This window comes from Lepidochelys kempii, chromosome 8, assembly GCF_965140265.1.
Source record: "Lepidochelys kempii isolate rLepKem1 chromosome 8, rLepKem1.hap2, whole genome shotgun sequence".
NCBI classification, from domain to species: Eukaryota; Metazoa; Chordata; order Testudines; family Cheloniidae; genus Lepidochelys; species Lepidochelys kempii.
The window spans coordinates 44,689,020-44,703,895 of NC_133263.1; the positions used below are offsets into that span (position 1 = coordinate 44,689,020).

Here is a 14,876-nt window from a genome sequence, read left to right on the forward strand (position 1 = left end):
TTGTCACGCTCCTGCGCCAAGGATGGTGATGCTCAAATGGGTTTAAAACTTATACATATATTAAGAGGAAATGAGAAGATTTTTAAACCTAATTCTGAAAGGATGACCTAATTTTTTCTCAAAAAAGTAACCAGTGGCAGTGACCAGCTGGGGAAACTTCAGCCTGAGGGGTTAGTTTGATGACATTCTAAACAGATGAAAACAAGAGGTATAATGGAAAGCGTTACACAGCTTAATCTCTAGGGCAAAGGTGGGCAAACTTTTTGGGCCGAGGGCCAGATTGGGCAATACAAATTGTATGGTGGGCCATGAATACTCACAAAATTGGGGTTGGGGTGCAGGAGGGGGTGCGGGCTCTGGGGTGGATTTGGGGTGCAGGAGGGTGATTTGGGCTGGAATCGAGGATAGTGGAGAGCGGGATGCAGGCTCCGAGCGGCGCTTACCTCAAGTAGCTCCCGGAGCAGTCCCTTCTCCAGCTCCTACACAGAGGCACGGCCAGGTGGTTCTGCACACTGCCCCATCCGCTGCAGCTCCCATTGGAGCACGTAGGAGCTGGAGTAGGGCCATGCCGTGGCTTTCGAGAGCTGCGTTTTGTGGCCCCCAACCCAGCGTCTCGGCCGGAGTGGGGCCAAGCGGTCCAGCCCCCAGACACAGCGGGGCTGAGCAGTGTGGTGCAGCTCGCAGGCTGTATCTGGCCCTCAGGCTGTAGTTTGCCCACCCTTGCTCTAGGGTTTGTGCAGGCTTGCTCCTCCTTGCAGTCTAATACACAAAAAGGTGTACCGCTGCAGAACACCTCCCCTTTTTAGGGATGGGAGAGGCAGAAACGCTGTCAGGCCTTCTCTATGGAGCCAGAAAACGAGGGCTCAGCCCCTCTTGCAGGTCACCTTATGCATGTGTTCTGTAGTATATGCACTCACTAGGTTTTCTAATGGTCCGAACTCTCATTTTACAGTAGAATATGCTAAAGTCCAGCAAAGCGTGGACTTGACAGGGAAGAGCTGTGTGACAAATTTGCTATGGAAAGGGCCAGTTGTTTTTGCACCATCTCTCTTTCAGGGAGAGAGAGGAGGTGCCAAGGCCCTCTCAGCATGTTAAAAATGGGCAAAACTTTTTTCCAACTCCCCCCTTCTTAACTTGAATATGGCTGGAGAGATGTAGGTTAGTCTCCTACAATCAAGCATGGCCCTGAGGTCAAGTCTAGAATAGTTCAGCCCCATAACATGAGCATCGCAAAAAGCACAAGGACATGCAAATAGGATTCTAATAGAAACAGTTTCTGTAACCTTAACTCTGGCACTTGCACCAGCTCAGCCTGTAGTATAAACAAGCACTTCTAGCCAGCCTCACCTAGACTTCAAGCAGGGCTTGGTTTTTAAATTTCAACCACATCTCCAGCCAAACCACTTTTGAAGAAAACTGGCACAGGAGTTTGACTTACAGAGTGTCTGAACCAAACTCGGCAAGGGCAGGGGTGTTGCGAACGTTGGCACGTCAGTCCAGCAAAGCATCTGTTCCAGTTTGGGACTGGTGGCTGAATCCTTGTCACAGGCTGACTGGTCCCTTTAAGAGTGGGTGGGGGTGGTGTCCAGTGCACCTGTGGCTAATTACCTGCTGTCCAGTCGGTCTTAAGACAAGGCACCTGGGGTCTACAGCAGCAGAAGAGGAAGCTGCAGAGAGCAGAAGGCTGCAGGAACATGTGTGATGTCAGACTCCACCCAAGTAGGGGCCTGCCAAATGCAGGGAAGAACTAGGCTGCAGCTAGAAGGTTGGGAAGCCCCAGCGTTGAGTGGTGGTCTGAATTCTACATAAACCAATGAGACTCACAAGGGGAATGTATTAAGGGCTGAGGTCTGGAGTTTATTTAAGGAGCCCTGCAGCGGGTAAACGGATGCAGGGCCGCTCTATAGCGACCAGGAAGGGTCACTTGGGAGGCAGCTGCCCCTTTTACGGTCCCACAAGCAGAGCCTGGGGCCAAGTCTGGAGGTGTTCCTGGCCCCTCTCCTTTGGGTGCATCTAAGCAGCTGGAGAGAGGCTGGATCTATGCTGCCAGGGCAGGGCTGTAAAGTGCCAGCCTGCACTGTGGGCATGCTGTGGTGCCAGTGTAACAGTGACCTTGCCAGGGGAACAGGAGCGCGCAAAGACATTCTCCCTGCTGCGGGCAAACTCCTGCTTCACCCCCAGCATACCCTGTGACCTCTTCCCCTCCCGCCCTGGGCCGCTGCAGGACACTGGACACAAGACACAAGCACACGCTCTCCTCCCAAATGCTGTATTGACTGTGCTGGGATTTCCTAACTACAACCAATGCTGTGCCTGGCCCCAGCTGAGCTTGCTGGCTGGCACAGTGCTGCCAAGGGAGGGGTTGCATGCTGGTCTTGAACCCGGCCTGGCTTTGTTGGGAGAACAGCTCCCCTGGGAAGCGGCTGCAAGCTCACTGTAAAGGGCTAGAGTGTGAGCTGGAAGGCCTCTGTCACATGCTGCTTCACGTCACCGAGGGCCCCGACTGCTGAAGAGATTCCCAAGATGCTCCACTCTTCTCCCGCCACAGCACAGGAGCTGTGGTAGGACTGGAGCTGTACCCGAGCCATCCCCAGCAGCCCTGCAGATGGGAACAGCACAGAGAGCTCACGCTGTTTGCCTGCTGGGGCAAGGGCACCCAGCAGCAACACAGCCCTTGGCTCTGCCCTGCCGTGACTTAGCACCCCACTGAACATTTCTGCGGGGGCAGGACAAGGCTGAGAGCAGCAGTCCCTTGTGGCTATGGGGCTGGCAGCCCCTGAGCCTTCCCTCATAATCAATGGAAAACTCAGCTCGCCCTCTGGCCAGCATGGCCAAGCAGCCCAGGCTGGTGCAGACAGGTCCTCTGGGACACCAGGCCCATTGTCTGTCAAACCTGTTTCAGGAGTAGGGGATGTTTAATGGCAAAGCAATACCCGGCCCCTGCCTTCCCCGTCACTCCCCCACCTCCTGCTGCAGCCGTTGCCTGCCAGAGGCAGGTGGCCTCATTACAGCCGTAGGTTGCCTTCTCACAACCCCTGGCCCTCAGTTCCCATCATGCTCCCCTCCCGCCCCCATTCCCAAACGACTGCCGGGAACTCCCCTGTAATCCCCCCACTGTACCCTTTCCCCTGTATCTTCCCAACCGAATGCCTTGGATGAGGAGCACAAGGTGGGGTCCAAGAGACCGGGAGCCCATCACTGGTGCAGGTGGATCATGGACCTGTAGCCCCCTACATTCCTGCTTCTCAGGACTGAGGCTTTGTCTGAGCCAGGACTCCCCGCCGGGGCACACCGCTCCCCCTGGTAACTCCGACGGCTGCCTAAGGCCCTGCAGCCTCTTAACTTAGCCCGGCACAATGCTGGCCCCAGAGAGGCAGCAGCAGTCAGGGTGGGATCTTACCCCTCCCCTTGGTGAGGTGGGACATTCAGGGCCTAACTGTAACTCATGGACTGGGGGTGGCACAGGCAGGCTCCTTCCTCACCGATCACTGCAGGCAGCGTGCTGGCGTTGGCAGCTTTGGCTCTGTAGAGCAGCAGGTGGCCAGTGAGAGGAACCGGCTGCTTGAAGTTGGCTCCGTTGAGCTCCTGCAGGACGGGGGTGCTGCCTTGGACTGAGCCCACTAGACTGGAGGGGGTCCCCTGTAAGGTGACCTGCAGGAGGCTGTCACCGGTGTACAGTTCCGGCACTGCGTTGCTGTGAGTGGTTGTGACCTGAAGGGGAGAGGGGAGATGACCGCTCAGCAGCCCCATGTCATCACGGTGGTACTTCCACGCCCCCAGGAGGTACAGCTATCCCCAGGGTACAGCAAAGTGACTTGCCCATGGTCTCCCTGGGAATCTGTGGCAGTGCAGGGAATTGAACCCGGGTCTCTGAAGCCCTAGCCCTGGACCATCCTTTCCCTCTCACCGTCTGAAGGGGCTGCAGGCCAGAGAACACCCAGCTGGTGCTAGCCAGGGGCTGGGGCTGGTCAGGGCCCCCTCTAGGGGTCCTACAGGGGGAGACCATCCAGCAGATGCCAGGTGTCCCTGCCTACGTGTAAGGGGTGAGGTGGGAGGGTGCCCCGCTAGTGCAGGGGCAGGGAGTGCCTGCTGGGGGATATGACGAAATAGAGGTGGGCTCTGGTGTTGGCAGACGGGCCAGTTTGCCCCACACCAGGCAGGCCCAGTGAAGAGACCTAGGGAGGAGACTTCATGTGCACTGACTCCTGGCTGTGTGACTGGGGTCCCAGGCAAGCCGTGTACCTTCAGTCCAGCCTCCTGGACAAGCAGCAGCCCATTCACCAGGTTCACATCCTTCTGTTCTGCTCCTTCTAGCAGGCCGGTAGCCACAGCAGGGCTCAGGTAACTCCCGGCCTTCTGCAAGGGCACTCCTGCAGGTGCGGGGAGTCATGAGGGTTACACAGACACGCTAGCAGAGCCCCAGCCGCAGTAGATCCCCACCCCATGCCAGGCTCCTCTCACTGCTTCCTGCCAGAGGCCACGTTTTAATACAAGGACTCTGCTGTCCCGCTCCCACTCATGTGGCCCAGCCCTGCCTATTGCCATCACCTCCCATCCCATCAGCTCCAGCAGCTGCTCCCCTGGAGAAGTGACAGGAGCAGAGTAACAAATGTAAATGAGCAGCTAGCACCATAGGTCCACCCACGCTCACTGCCTTCCAGCTTGGGAGCCTCTGCTTCAGAGTTTTGGCCAACCTGGTTTCATAACTCCAGAGCAAGTGGGTGTCTGCCATTTCCCCTGGAGACTATTCCCCAGCTTGGCTTCCCCTTTCCTGCTGCTGTTCCTCCACCGCACTGTGTGAAGCCAGGGCAGGTCCAGCCGCCCCCCACCAAACCCCACTCTGCTCCTTCCTAGAGCTGGTGGACACTCAGAATTTCCATTTTGCAGGAAGTTTTGACATTTCTAAATGTATTTGTGTTCCAAATCTTACCGAAAACAAACGTTTTCAAGATTTCCCGTGAAATGTGAATTTCAAACAGGTTTGGGAAGAGTGTCTGGGGAATTTGAAGTGTTTTGTTTGTGCATTATTTCACAACATGACTTCCAAACCTCTTCCAGTTTTATTGGATGGGGTTTTTGATTGTTACGTTTGTACATCATTTCACGATGGGGCTGGAGCAGTAGTGCATGATGTACAAATATAACGATCAAAAACCCCATCCAGTAACGTTCGAAGAGGTTTTGAAGTTAACAAACAAAATTTGGAAATGTTACAAAATGAAAATTTTTCCCCGTGTGAGAACTTGTTGAAAGTGATATTTTAAAAAAATGTTTAATTTAGACAAAAGTGGAATTTTCCCCCTCAAAACGAGTTGATGAAAAGTTTCCAGCCCACTCTCCTCTTCTCCCTCAAAGGGGAGACGGGGGGGGAGCAGACAGGATATTGCTGGTTAGTCCCTGGCCTGGGCCCTTAGGGGATGTCTACACTGCATTGTAAAACTGACATTTTGCAGTGAGGATGCAGGTCAAGCCAGAAGGTTTGTGTAGTGCAGTATGGCCAGGTGAGACCTGGCTCCAGCAATTGTAAATGCAGGTTTACAGTGCAGGGTGGACTGGATGCTCAAGCATGGACTTGGAAACGCTAAGCCCGGGACCACAATGCAGTGTAGACATAGCTTCAGCTGCTACATGCCTTGTCCTGCCCTGCCCAGGGCAGCCCTGGCACTGCACAGCACCCCCTCTCTGCGGCACTGCTGTGTCAGCACAAGGGCAGAGACACAGGGCCAGCATGCTGCCCACCCAGCTCTTGGAGAGCACCACCGCTTGAGAGGAGCAACCCAGCTCTGCCACCCAGCCCTGCGAGCTCACCCAGTGTGGAGACCTGCACGCTTCCCTTCACCGGGCTGGCCAATGTCTGCAGCAGCACACCCAGGGCTTTAGCCAGGGCGATCCAGGGCTTAGTCTGAGGTTCCAAGGCACTGCTGAGAGCCTGGCCGTTTACCTGTAGGCAGAGGGAGGAAGAGGAAAGGGGGCTGAATACATAGTGGGCTGATAGGAAGGGAGAATGCCACTCGCTAGCTCCTGTAAAGTGCTTTTTACGCAGTGATCTGCCAGCACTTTACAGGGGAGGGCAATAGCATTACCCCCACTGTACAGATGGGGAAACTGAGGCACACAGCAGGGTGGTGACTTGCCCAAGGTCAGCCAGCTGGCAGAGCCAGTAATTGAACCCAGTTCTCCTGAGTCCCGGTCCAGTGCTCTAGCAACTAGGCCACACACAATCTGAGTCCTGGAGCAGAGGCAGGACCTGAGGCAGCATGAGATGCTCAGTTAACTGTTGGCAGGGCTGTCTGCTTGCTCAGAGCTCTGCTGAGGCAGCGCCCATCCTCGCCCGCAGCCTGCGTCCCTCCCCGTGCCCCCTCACTCACCACGCCAGCCAGCACCTTCCCCTGGGCCAGGTCCACAAACTGAAGGGCGATTTCTTTGCCACAGCGGCTCTGTGCTTCCCGGGTGCTGGCGCCCAGGTGGGGGCAGCTGATCACGTTGGGATGGTTCACCAGGGTGCGGTCCTGGGGCGGCTCCTGCAGACACAGCCTGTCCCATTAGCCCGAGCCGCCTTCCAGGTGAGTGGCCCTGCCTGAAGGGGCATTGCAGCGAAGCACGGTGGAGATGTGGGCACAGCTCCTGGGCTGCAGGCTGGTTGAGTAGCCTGAGTGGCATTTCAGTCCCAATGGCCGATACAGGTTGGGAGGGTACAGCTGGCGCACAGCAGGGGTGTAGTACCCAGCATGAGGGGGGGTGTCCCGTCCCTATGGCCTGCACAGGGTGGGGGAGACTTCGCTCCCACGCAGAGCACAGAATTAAGGCTGGTTTGGGAATGTTACGGAGTTTCCGATGGGCCATTTCTGAGGGCCTGGCAAGGCTGGGCCCCAGCTCCTCCCCAGAGTCGGGTGCAGATGAGCAGGCGGGCTGCCTCTGCATGGTGGGGGCTGGCTGCCAGGGGCCAGGGAAGTGAGTGTCACAGCTGGGTAGGGGGAAGCAGAGTCAGCCCAGGCCTACAGGTCTTGGGCTCAGGGCTACAACAGCAAGGGTGGCTGCGAGGGCTGGAACGTAATGCTCTCCAAGCAGCTGAACCCTGGTGTCAAACCCAACAGCAGGCACAGGGCCCTGAGCCCTGGCGGAGTGGAGCCCATGGCCAGTGAACGAGCCAGGGCATGGGGCCAGGGCTCTGCACCCGCTACCCCCAAGGAGCTACAAGACCATTACATGGGCCAGGAGTAACCCACCCTGGGCAGCAGAGTGGGGATGAACAAGGGGCAGGCTCCTTTGCACCTCTCAGGCCTGGCCCAAGGTCATGCATCTGGGACGGACCCTCTGTTTCTGTGCCCACCCCCCTCCTAGGGCAGCAGGCCTTGGCTTGGGGCCAGGGCCCCCATCTGCTGTGGCAGTTCCATGGGGGAATGTGCTCTGGGTCCCGCCTCCGCCCAAGGCCCCATTTACCTACCTCGGTGAAGACGTCGAGGCCGGCTCCCCCACACTGGCCAGACTGCAGCGCCCGGAGCAGCGCCCCCTCATCCACAATGCCCCCTCGAGCACAGTTCACCACCTGCACCCCCCGCCGGCACTTGGCAAAGGTGCTGTCGTTCAGTAACCCTGGGGAGAGATAGCAGGGGGGTAGAGTCTGACAACAAGCTAGCCAGCCTGGCTCTCCTCCCAGCGTGGGCTGCCCTGGACCCACCCGCACCTCCCAGGGAATCCCAGTTAACTGTGTGCAGCTGGTCCCGGCTGGCAGCAGAGCACACACCTACTGGCCTGAGCCCTGGGAGGGACACACCCCAGTCCAGGCCAGAGGGAGTGCTCTAGGGGAGTGTCCCTTAGAGTCCTCTCTTCTGCGATCCCATCCTCCGCCTCAGCATCCCCCTGCCTCCATCTCCCTTCACTGCTGGGGCGTTCTCCTTGGAGGGCCTAGCTGTGAGCCCGCAGTCAGAGTGACAGGACCCCCCTTCACCCTGGCTGGGCTCCGCTATTGGCAGAAGGAGGATGGGAGCTTGTGCACTGGGCTACCATGGCTCTGCCAACCTGCCACCCTCCTGACTGCTGCCCCTGCCATTCCAGCCCTGCCCCTTGGCATGGCTCTGCCAATGCGCCAGCCCCCTTACTGCTGCCCCCCATCCCTCTGGCACAGCTCTGCCAGCCCGCCGCTCCCATGACCACTGTTATCCAGATCTCCTGCTATGGGGCCCTCATCTTGTCCTGCATGGGGTTGTATCTGACTCTCCCCCAGGCCTGTTTTCCCCTCCAGCCCCCAAGCCCTGTTAATCTCACAGCCTTCAGAGGGGAGAGGCAGAGGCTGGCGTGGCTGCTCTGGGCCCTGCTCCCCTACCTGTGGTGGAGGGCAGGAGCGGCGTGTGTACTGTGATGAAGTCGCACAGGGGCCAGATCTGCTCCAAGGGCAGCTGCTGCACACCGAAGGCAGCCGAGTCCTCGGGTGTGATGATGGGATCGTACCCTATGGTCTAAGCACAGCCACAGCCACTCGCACAGCCCAAGCTGACCTCCTCAGCTTTGGGTGACAGGCCCCCCAAGCCCTGGGGGAGGGGACCTTGGGCAGTAGGGGGCCCGTCCTGAGGGCTGCCCTGCCTTTTCCGAGGTGCAGCAGGGAAAAAGCCCAGTGGGCAAAAGGCCGGGGGGAGGGGGCTCGGTAGGGTGCCCCCTGGGGGCGGAAGGGGGAAGAGCTACCAATGCACAGGGGGCAAGAGGCAGCCCTGACCCGGCGCTCCTCACTGAGCAGACCCAGAGCCCTGTCCCGGCTGGCTGGGCTCTAGTCCAACTTGGGCCATGGCTGCATCCTGGCTGGAGGCTGCCTTTGCTGCCTGAAGCGGCGCGCGCCCCGCGTAGTAACTAACGCCCCTTTGCTCTCGCCAGAGAATCCGCACAGCACCCAGGCACAGGGAGCTTCCCCCACAGCGTCAGCGCCGTGCTCCCAGCCTTCCCATCGCACACTGCTGGCTAACAGGGCAAGTCTCTGCCTTCCCAGCTGCCCGCGGCCCCACGGATGCGCTGTGGCGTAGGAGTGCAAGGGGCAGAGTTAAGGGGAGCTTCCCCCATTGCCTTTCCTGGCTGGGCACTGCTCCATAGTCACATCAGTCTGAGGCACAAGAGATGCCCATGTCCCCAGAGAGGCTCCGGGCAGGTACAGACAGAGCAGCCCCCTCCTTAGCGCCCCCCAGGGGCTGCAGCTGCACGGAGAAGCAGATTAACCCTTTCTCCTCCATTCCCCTGGCTGGAGGAAGAATTAATCCCCTCCTCCCCCCACTACCTGTGTGTACTGCGGGAGGAGCATGGGCACATTAACCCTCGCTCTCCCCCTCCCTGGGCACGACCTGCCCTCACCTCACCAACCCAACCGAGCCTCTGGGCAGGTTAACCCTTTCCCTTCCCTGCTCCCACCCTTACCTTCATCCCGAAGGCCTGCATCCTGGTGGCCACTTCTCTCCCGATGCGGCCCAGGCCCAGGATGCCCAGGGTTTTCCCATAAAGCTCCATTCCCATGAACTAGAGCAAAGAACGCAGACAGGGCTGTGACTAGAGGCTCCAGGGCAACCCACCCCCCCAGCAGTGCCACGGAGATGGCACCGGACTCTTACCTTCTTACGGTCCCACTTCCCCTCCTTCATCGAGGCGGCTGCTTGGGGGATTTGCCTGAAACACCAACAGCATCGTGGTCAGCAGAGCCTGCAGCCCCTGGCTGAGCCACCCGGGGCAATCCACACTCCATGGGGGCTTCCAGCACCCCAGGGGGCTGTGGGGCCTGGTAGGGGGCGCTTCTTGTGTCTGTGCCCCCGGCATGGGGCATGCCCACTGTGGGGTCAGTGCCCTGCAGAGCATATGAGCCCCAGGGGGAGGTGTGGGGGGGGAAGAGAGGTGCTTTGTGGGTGTCGACTCACCCCAGGGTCCATGCTCTGCAGGGCTACAGGGCGGTGGCTTTGTTCCTTTCCACCCTTCCCCAGCTGGTGTGTGGGGGTCGTGGGCTGTGGAAGGACCTGGGCACATGGGTGGGTAGTTTGGAGTTGGGGGCCAGTGGCAGTGATTGTGAGCAGGGGACAGCCAGGTGCCAGGGCTCTAGGTAGGGGCTGAATCAATGGTAGGGACTAGGGGGTGCCCTGGGGGCTCTGTGTGGGAGGGATAAGAGCAGTGATGGGGGGGTGGATGCCCTGGGGGCTCTTGGCGGGGGAAGACAGGTGCAGTGATGGGGTGGGTGGGTGCAATGATGAGGAGCAGGTAATGGTGGCTGCATGCCAGCGTGACTGAAGTGGGCAGTGCAGAGGGACTCGAAGCTGCCTTTCAGTGGTGGGGAGGAGCATGCCAGTGGGACACAGGCAGGGTCCCGTGGCTCCCTGCTGGGTGTGGAGCTCAGAGCCACATGGCTGGGGATGGGGAGCCAGTGGCTTCTGGATGTCTGGTGCTCTCTGCAGGGTGCCTGGCAGTGCCGGGGAGTGGGTGGGAGCCGAGTACCCAGGGCCCTATGCTGGGGGCAGTGGGTCCGGAGGCTCCGTGCTGGCGGGGGTGATGGGGAGACAGGGCTTATGGATCAGTGGAGGAGATGGGGAGTCGGTGCTCTGGCTTTGTGCCTGGGGCAGGTCAGAGGGGACATCCCAGGGCTCCAAGGGAGGGGTGGGGTGGGAGCTGGATGCTGAGGGCAGGGGCCATGGGGAAGAGGCACATGCTGGGGGCGAGCACAGATGAGCCAAGCACAGTGCACTGTGTGGAGGACTTGGGCTGTGTGCTATTCCTGAGATCCCCAAGCAGTAACAGAGGATGACGGGTGACGGTTGCCCTGGGGGGCAGACGTGCTCACCTAGCCAGGCTCAGGATCATCCCGCAGGTGAGCTCCGCTGCGCTCAGGCTGTTCCCAGTGGGCGTGCTGAGGGCAGAGCAGAGCACACTGGGGTTAGCACAGACATCGGGGACAGGGGAGCCCTGGTGGGCCCCATGGGGCAGGCCTGGGAGTGCTCCTTGCAGTCACTTTCCCAGGGCTTGCGGACACTCAGCCTGAATGAGACTTGCCAACATTCCTAGCCATGATGGCTTTGAACTGGCAGCACTGACTATACTGTCACTCCAAGGCAGGGGCCTCCGGGCACAGAACTCAGTGCTTCGCTGGCTCCGTCTGCCGCTGTCACGTCAACCTGCAACATCTAGTCTCTTCCAGCCGTGCTGCCCCCCACTTTCTCCCTCCTGCTGAACAGCTGGGTTGGGTCAATTCTAACCCCCGCCATCCCCATGGTAGCTGTGTTTCCCCAACTGCATCTCGTTTTGTTCCCATGCCCCATTGCATAGGCTCTGCAGTTGGGATCGGTTCTTCGGGGCCTGCCACAACCTACTAACATCGGGGGATCTGCCCTGGGGGACACTGCCCCCTCCCCCAAGCAGCCCATCAGAGCAAGGGGGGGCTGGAGCATGAGTGAATAACCAATCTGTCAGTCTGGTGGCCAACATGAAAAACCCAGAAGAACAAAACATTTTGTTTGACTCAAAAATGAATTTGTCATTTAATATTCAAGAGTTTTTTTAACTTTTGCTTTTTAACCAAGTTCAGCTGGATTTCAGAAGTTGTTTCAAAACAGAACGTCAAAAGGCTCCATTGCAAAAGTCAAAGCGAAACGTTTTCAAAGTTTCACTCCATTTTTGGCTGAATCAATTTGCTGAATTTGGCCCCAAACTGCATTTTCAGCAGAAAACTAAGTACAAAAAAAAAGGTATGTGGCCCTAGGCGGACCACCCAGGAGCACCCTCAGAGCCAGCTGCACTGCTAAACCTCTGGGACCTGACCCAGAGCCCTGTGCCCCCCACGAGACATGCTCAGAGAGAATGGGAATGGAACCGTGCCCCTTTCAACTCCTGTCTAGTCCCTGGAGCCTTTTCTAAGTAATGGCATGGCAGCAGGGGAACCACATGCCCACACATCTGCAGGTATGCACCCTGGATCTGCTCAGATGCTGCCCCCCTCCCATGCACACAAGCGCTGACCTCGGACACACGTGTCCAGAAACTGGACACACGTTGCCAAGGCCAGCACAGCCATTGTGCGGGAAGAAGCAGCTCTGTCCTGGAGTCACACTGCTCTTACTTCATCACCAGGATGCCCTTCCTCGTAGCTGCCTCCACATCCACGTTGTCGACACCGGTGCCGGCCCGACCGATCACCCGCAGCTTCTCAGCGGCCTGGATGATGTCTGCGGTTACTTTGGTCGCCGAGCGGACGATGAGCCCATCGCAGTCCTGAAGGAGTGAGCGCCGGAGCGGATGGGAAGAGGAGGCCAGAGCCCTCCCCCGCTTCCATAAACCACTGCTCCCCCCACCCCCTAGTGTGGGTCTTAAGGCCAGAAGGGCCCCTAGCCAGCCTGACCCCAGTATAGCAGGCCCCCAGGAGCCACCCCCAGGGGTTCCAGCCCAGAGCCTGGGGTTTAGACAGAGACGCCCCAAGCCGGGTGCAAAGTGTCAGAGACTCTACCCCGTCCCTGGGCGAGGTTCCAGTCTGACGCTGCCCCCTCCCCCAGGGTTTTGCTGCCCCAGGGGCAGAGACCCACACGTCCCAACAGGGGGGAGCCTTGGGTGTCCTGCCTGCAGGAGCCCCGGTTCCCACCAAAACCTCTGCTCTGCCCCCAGCTGGCGCCCTGCCTCTCTCCTGGAGCCCCTCTCCCCGCCCATGCCCGCTGAGCGTGCCTAGCCCCCACCCCGGGCACGGGAGCTGGGGGGCCCACTGGCTCTGGGGGGTTCTGGCTGGGGCGGTGCGGGAGGGGGGGCAGGGCTCCCCAGCAGAGGCTGGACCCGACCCCGCACGTGCAGCCCTTGGCTGGACGGTCGCCTCAGCTCCTGCCCCCGGCCCCCCCCCGGCCCAGGCCTCCAGTCCCCGCGCCGCGCAAAACCCACGGCTGTTGCATCAGGCGCGGGGCGGGGAGCGCGGCACGGAGCCCGAGCCAGCCAGGACTCGGGGCCCTGTGCCGGGCACGGGCCAGCTGGCACCCGGGAGCAGCCCGCGTCCTCTGCCCAGCCTGCACCCCGCCGAGCAAGGCAGCTCCCCGGCAGCCCCCACCTGGATCTCCGCCAGCAGCTGCTCCCGGCTGAGGTTGGGCTTGTCCAGCGCCTGGATGCCGCCGGCCTGCAGCAGCTGCTTGCAGCAGGGGTCCAGGCTGTCGCTGAGCAGCACCTTGCTCAGCGTGGCGAAGGCCATGGCGAGCGCAACGGCTGCGACCAGCCGGGGACGGGCAGCTGCACGTTTGGCAATCCGGGAGCTGCGCCTCCAGCTCCGCAGCTCTCCCTAAACCCGGCTAGCCCCGCCCCGGTCTGTCACTCCCCGGCTCCGCAGCACCCCCGCCCCTGCCTCCCCCAGCCCAGCAAGCGGGGCAGCGCTGCCCTGCCAGCCGCGGGCACATCGTTCCGCCCCGGGCCCGGGAGCAGGCGCTCGGGGACCTGTAAGAGCGCACAGGAGCCCGCTGCCGGCCCTGCACCTGGGCTGGGGCTGCCCTGCACAGCAGGACCCAGGCTCTGCCTCCTTACAACGGGGAGGGGCCCTTCCCCTGGAGGTGGTCTGTGCCCTGTGGAGGAAGAGAGACCCGGCCAGCAGCTCAGCTCCCCCAGGCCTCAGTTGGTCTGCCTGCAAAGTGGGGTTAATAAGGTCTCCCTCCCTGGCAGGGGCCTACACATCCCGTGTCTGTAGAGAGAGCCTCCCATGGAAGGGCTGTGAGATCAGTGCTATGGTAGGAGTGTTATTACTCTCAGTCTCACTGAAGGCCTCTGGGACTTGATTCCTCTGGCTGAAAACCAGCCCCCGGAGGCCAGTCGGGATTCAGGTCCTGGCAGGATTTGGGCTTATGCAAAGCTCATTGGGGTGGGTGTGTAGCTTTACACTAGTGAAACCCTCCCCCTTTCAAGTGCAGCACACCCATCACTTGCCCGTTCTTGCAAAGTGAGTTGGAAAACCGCTCAGGAGAGGGGCAAGCATCTGACAGTCAGCAACCAGGGTCAGATTCTGTCCTCAGTGATGCCGGGGTAAATCTGGAGTCACTCCACTGGGGTCACCAGTGTCCCTCCAGCGGTACGTGGGTGTAACTGAGATCAGGATCCCTCTAGATTAGGAACTCGTATTCCTCCCAATCACTTTTGCTGTGATTTGAGGCAAAGCATGCTGTTAAGAATTTCTATTTTGTGGCTGGACGGCCTTCTCTGCCTCTCGTCTTAAAAATTGAAGGACCAGAGTAGATTGTCCAAAGCTCCATTTTCTCCTCCATGCCATAGAAGAGTCGTCATTCTTGACTCCTCGTGCTTGTGACAAGGTCGAATGCTGTGAACAGTAGGAACGGCAAGAAGGAATCCCCAGTAAAGGTGATTTGTCCATCATTTCTGCCATTGCAAAGGAAACTCTTGTCCAGGATGGGTGAGTTGCACAAAGAAAACACGCTGCCTTCCAGATAAGGATCCACATGATTCGTCCCTCCCACCATTGGCCACCACTGACCCATTTGTAAAATCAAGGCTAGTTCTAATATCTCCCATCACAAGCTTCCAATTGGGCAGGACATGCACAGTCCAATCTCCCCAGTTAGACGTCCACATGACCTGCCAGTCATGCCCACCGGCCACTCAGGAAAAAACAAAGCCCCCTTTGATATCTACAGGTCATAAGCTTCCCTATGGCCCATGCGGGGCTAGCCAGGAGGAAAGAGGGTTTTCAACAGACTTACCCAGGAGCTCAGACTAGTTGATCACAATGGTCCCTTCTGGCCTTGGAATCTATGAAAAGACAAGAACATTATTCATTAGGATTCAAATTTCTGTTTCTTTAACCAGACTGCAGCCAGTTACATGGTATATTTACATGTCGGGTCCAGTCCTGCTCCAGTGGAAACCAGTGGTAAAACACCCAGGCTCAGATC

At 59.1% G+C, this 14,876-nt stretch overlaps 1 protein-coding gene across 1 annotated transcript; it reads right to left on the minus strand.

Annotated features, from left to right (window-relative positions):
* Positions 1 to 2,255: 2,255 nt before the first annotated feature.
* PHGDH (phosphoglycerate dehydrogenase) lies at positions 2,256 to 13,287 on the minus strand. The gene is made up of 12 exons (XM_073356279.1): positions 13,037 to 13,287; positions 12,071 to 12,222; positions 10,799 to 10,864; positions 9,588 to 9,642; positions 9,397 to 9,495; positions 8,324 to 8,456; positions 7,445 to 7,593; positions 6,369 to 6,521; positions 5,809 to 5,941; positions 4,243 to 4,370; positions 3,483 to 3,711; positions 2,256 to 2,599 (listed from the first exon to the last, which is right to left on the minus strand). Exons 1-12 carry the CDS (start codon positions 13,172 to 13,174, stop codon positions 2,445 to 2,447), a joined length of 1,590 nt encoding a protein of 529 aa, XP_073212380.1. The 5' UTR covers positions 13,175 to 13,287; the 3' UTR covers positions 2,256 to 2,444.
* Positions 13,288 to 14,876: the final 1,589 nt, after the last annotated feature.

What these genes read in the sequence shown, in the direction of transcription:
- PHGDH (XM_073356279.1), bottom strand. Translation starts at nt 13,174, where the DNA reads ATGGCCTTCGCCACGCTGAGCAAGGTGCTGCTCAGCGACAGCCTGGAC. An exon ending in AAGGGCATCCTGGTGATGAA is followed by an intron (nt 10,865 to 12,070) that starts GTAAGAGCAGTG and finishes CTCTGCCCTCAG; the next exon opens with CACGCCCACTGGGAACAGCC. An exon ending in CGTGCAGGTCTCCACACTGG is followed by an intron (nt 4,371 to 5,808) that starts GTGAGCTCGCAG and finishes CCGCACCTGCAG; the next exon opens with GAGTGCCCTTGCAGAAGGCC.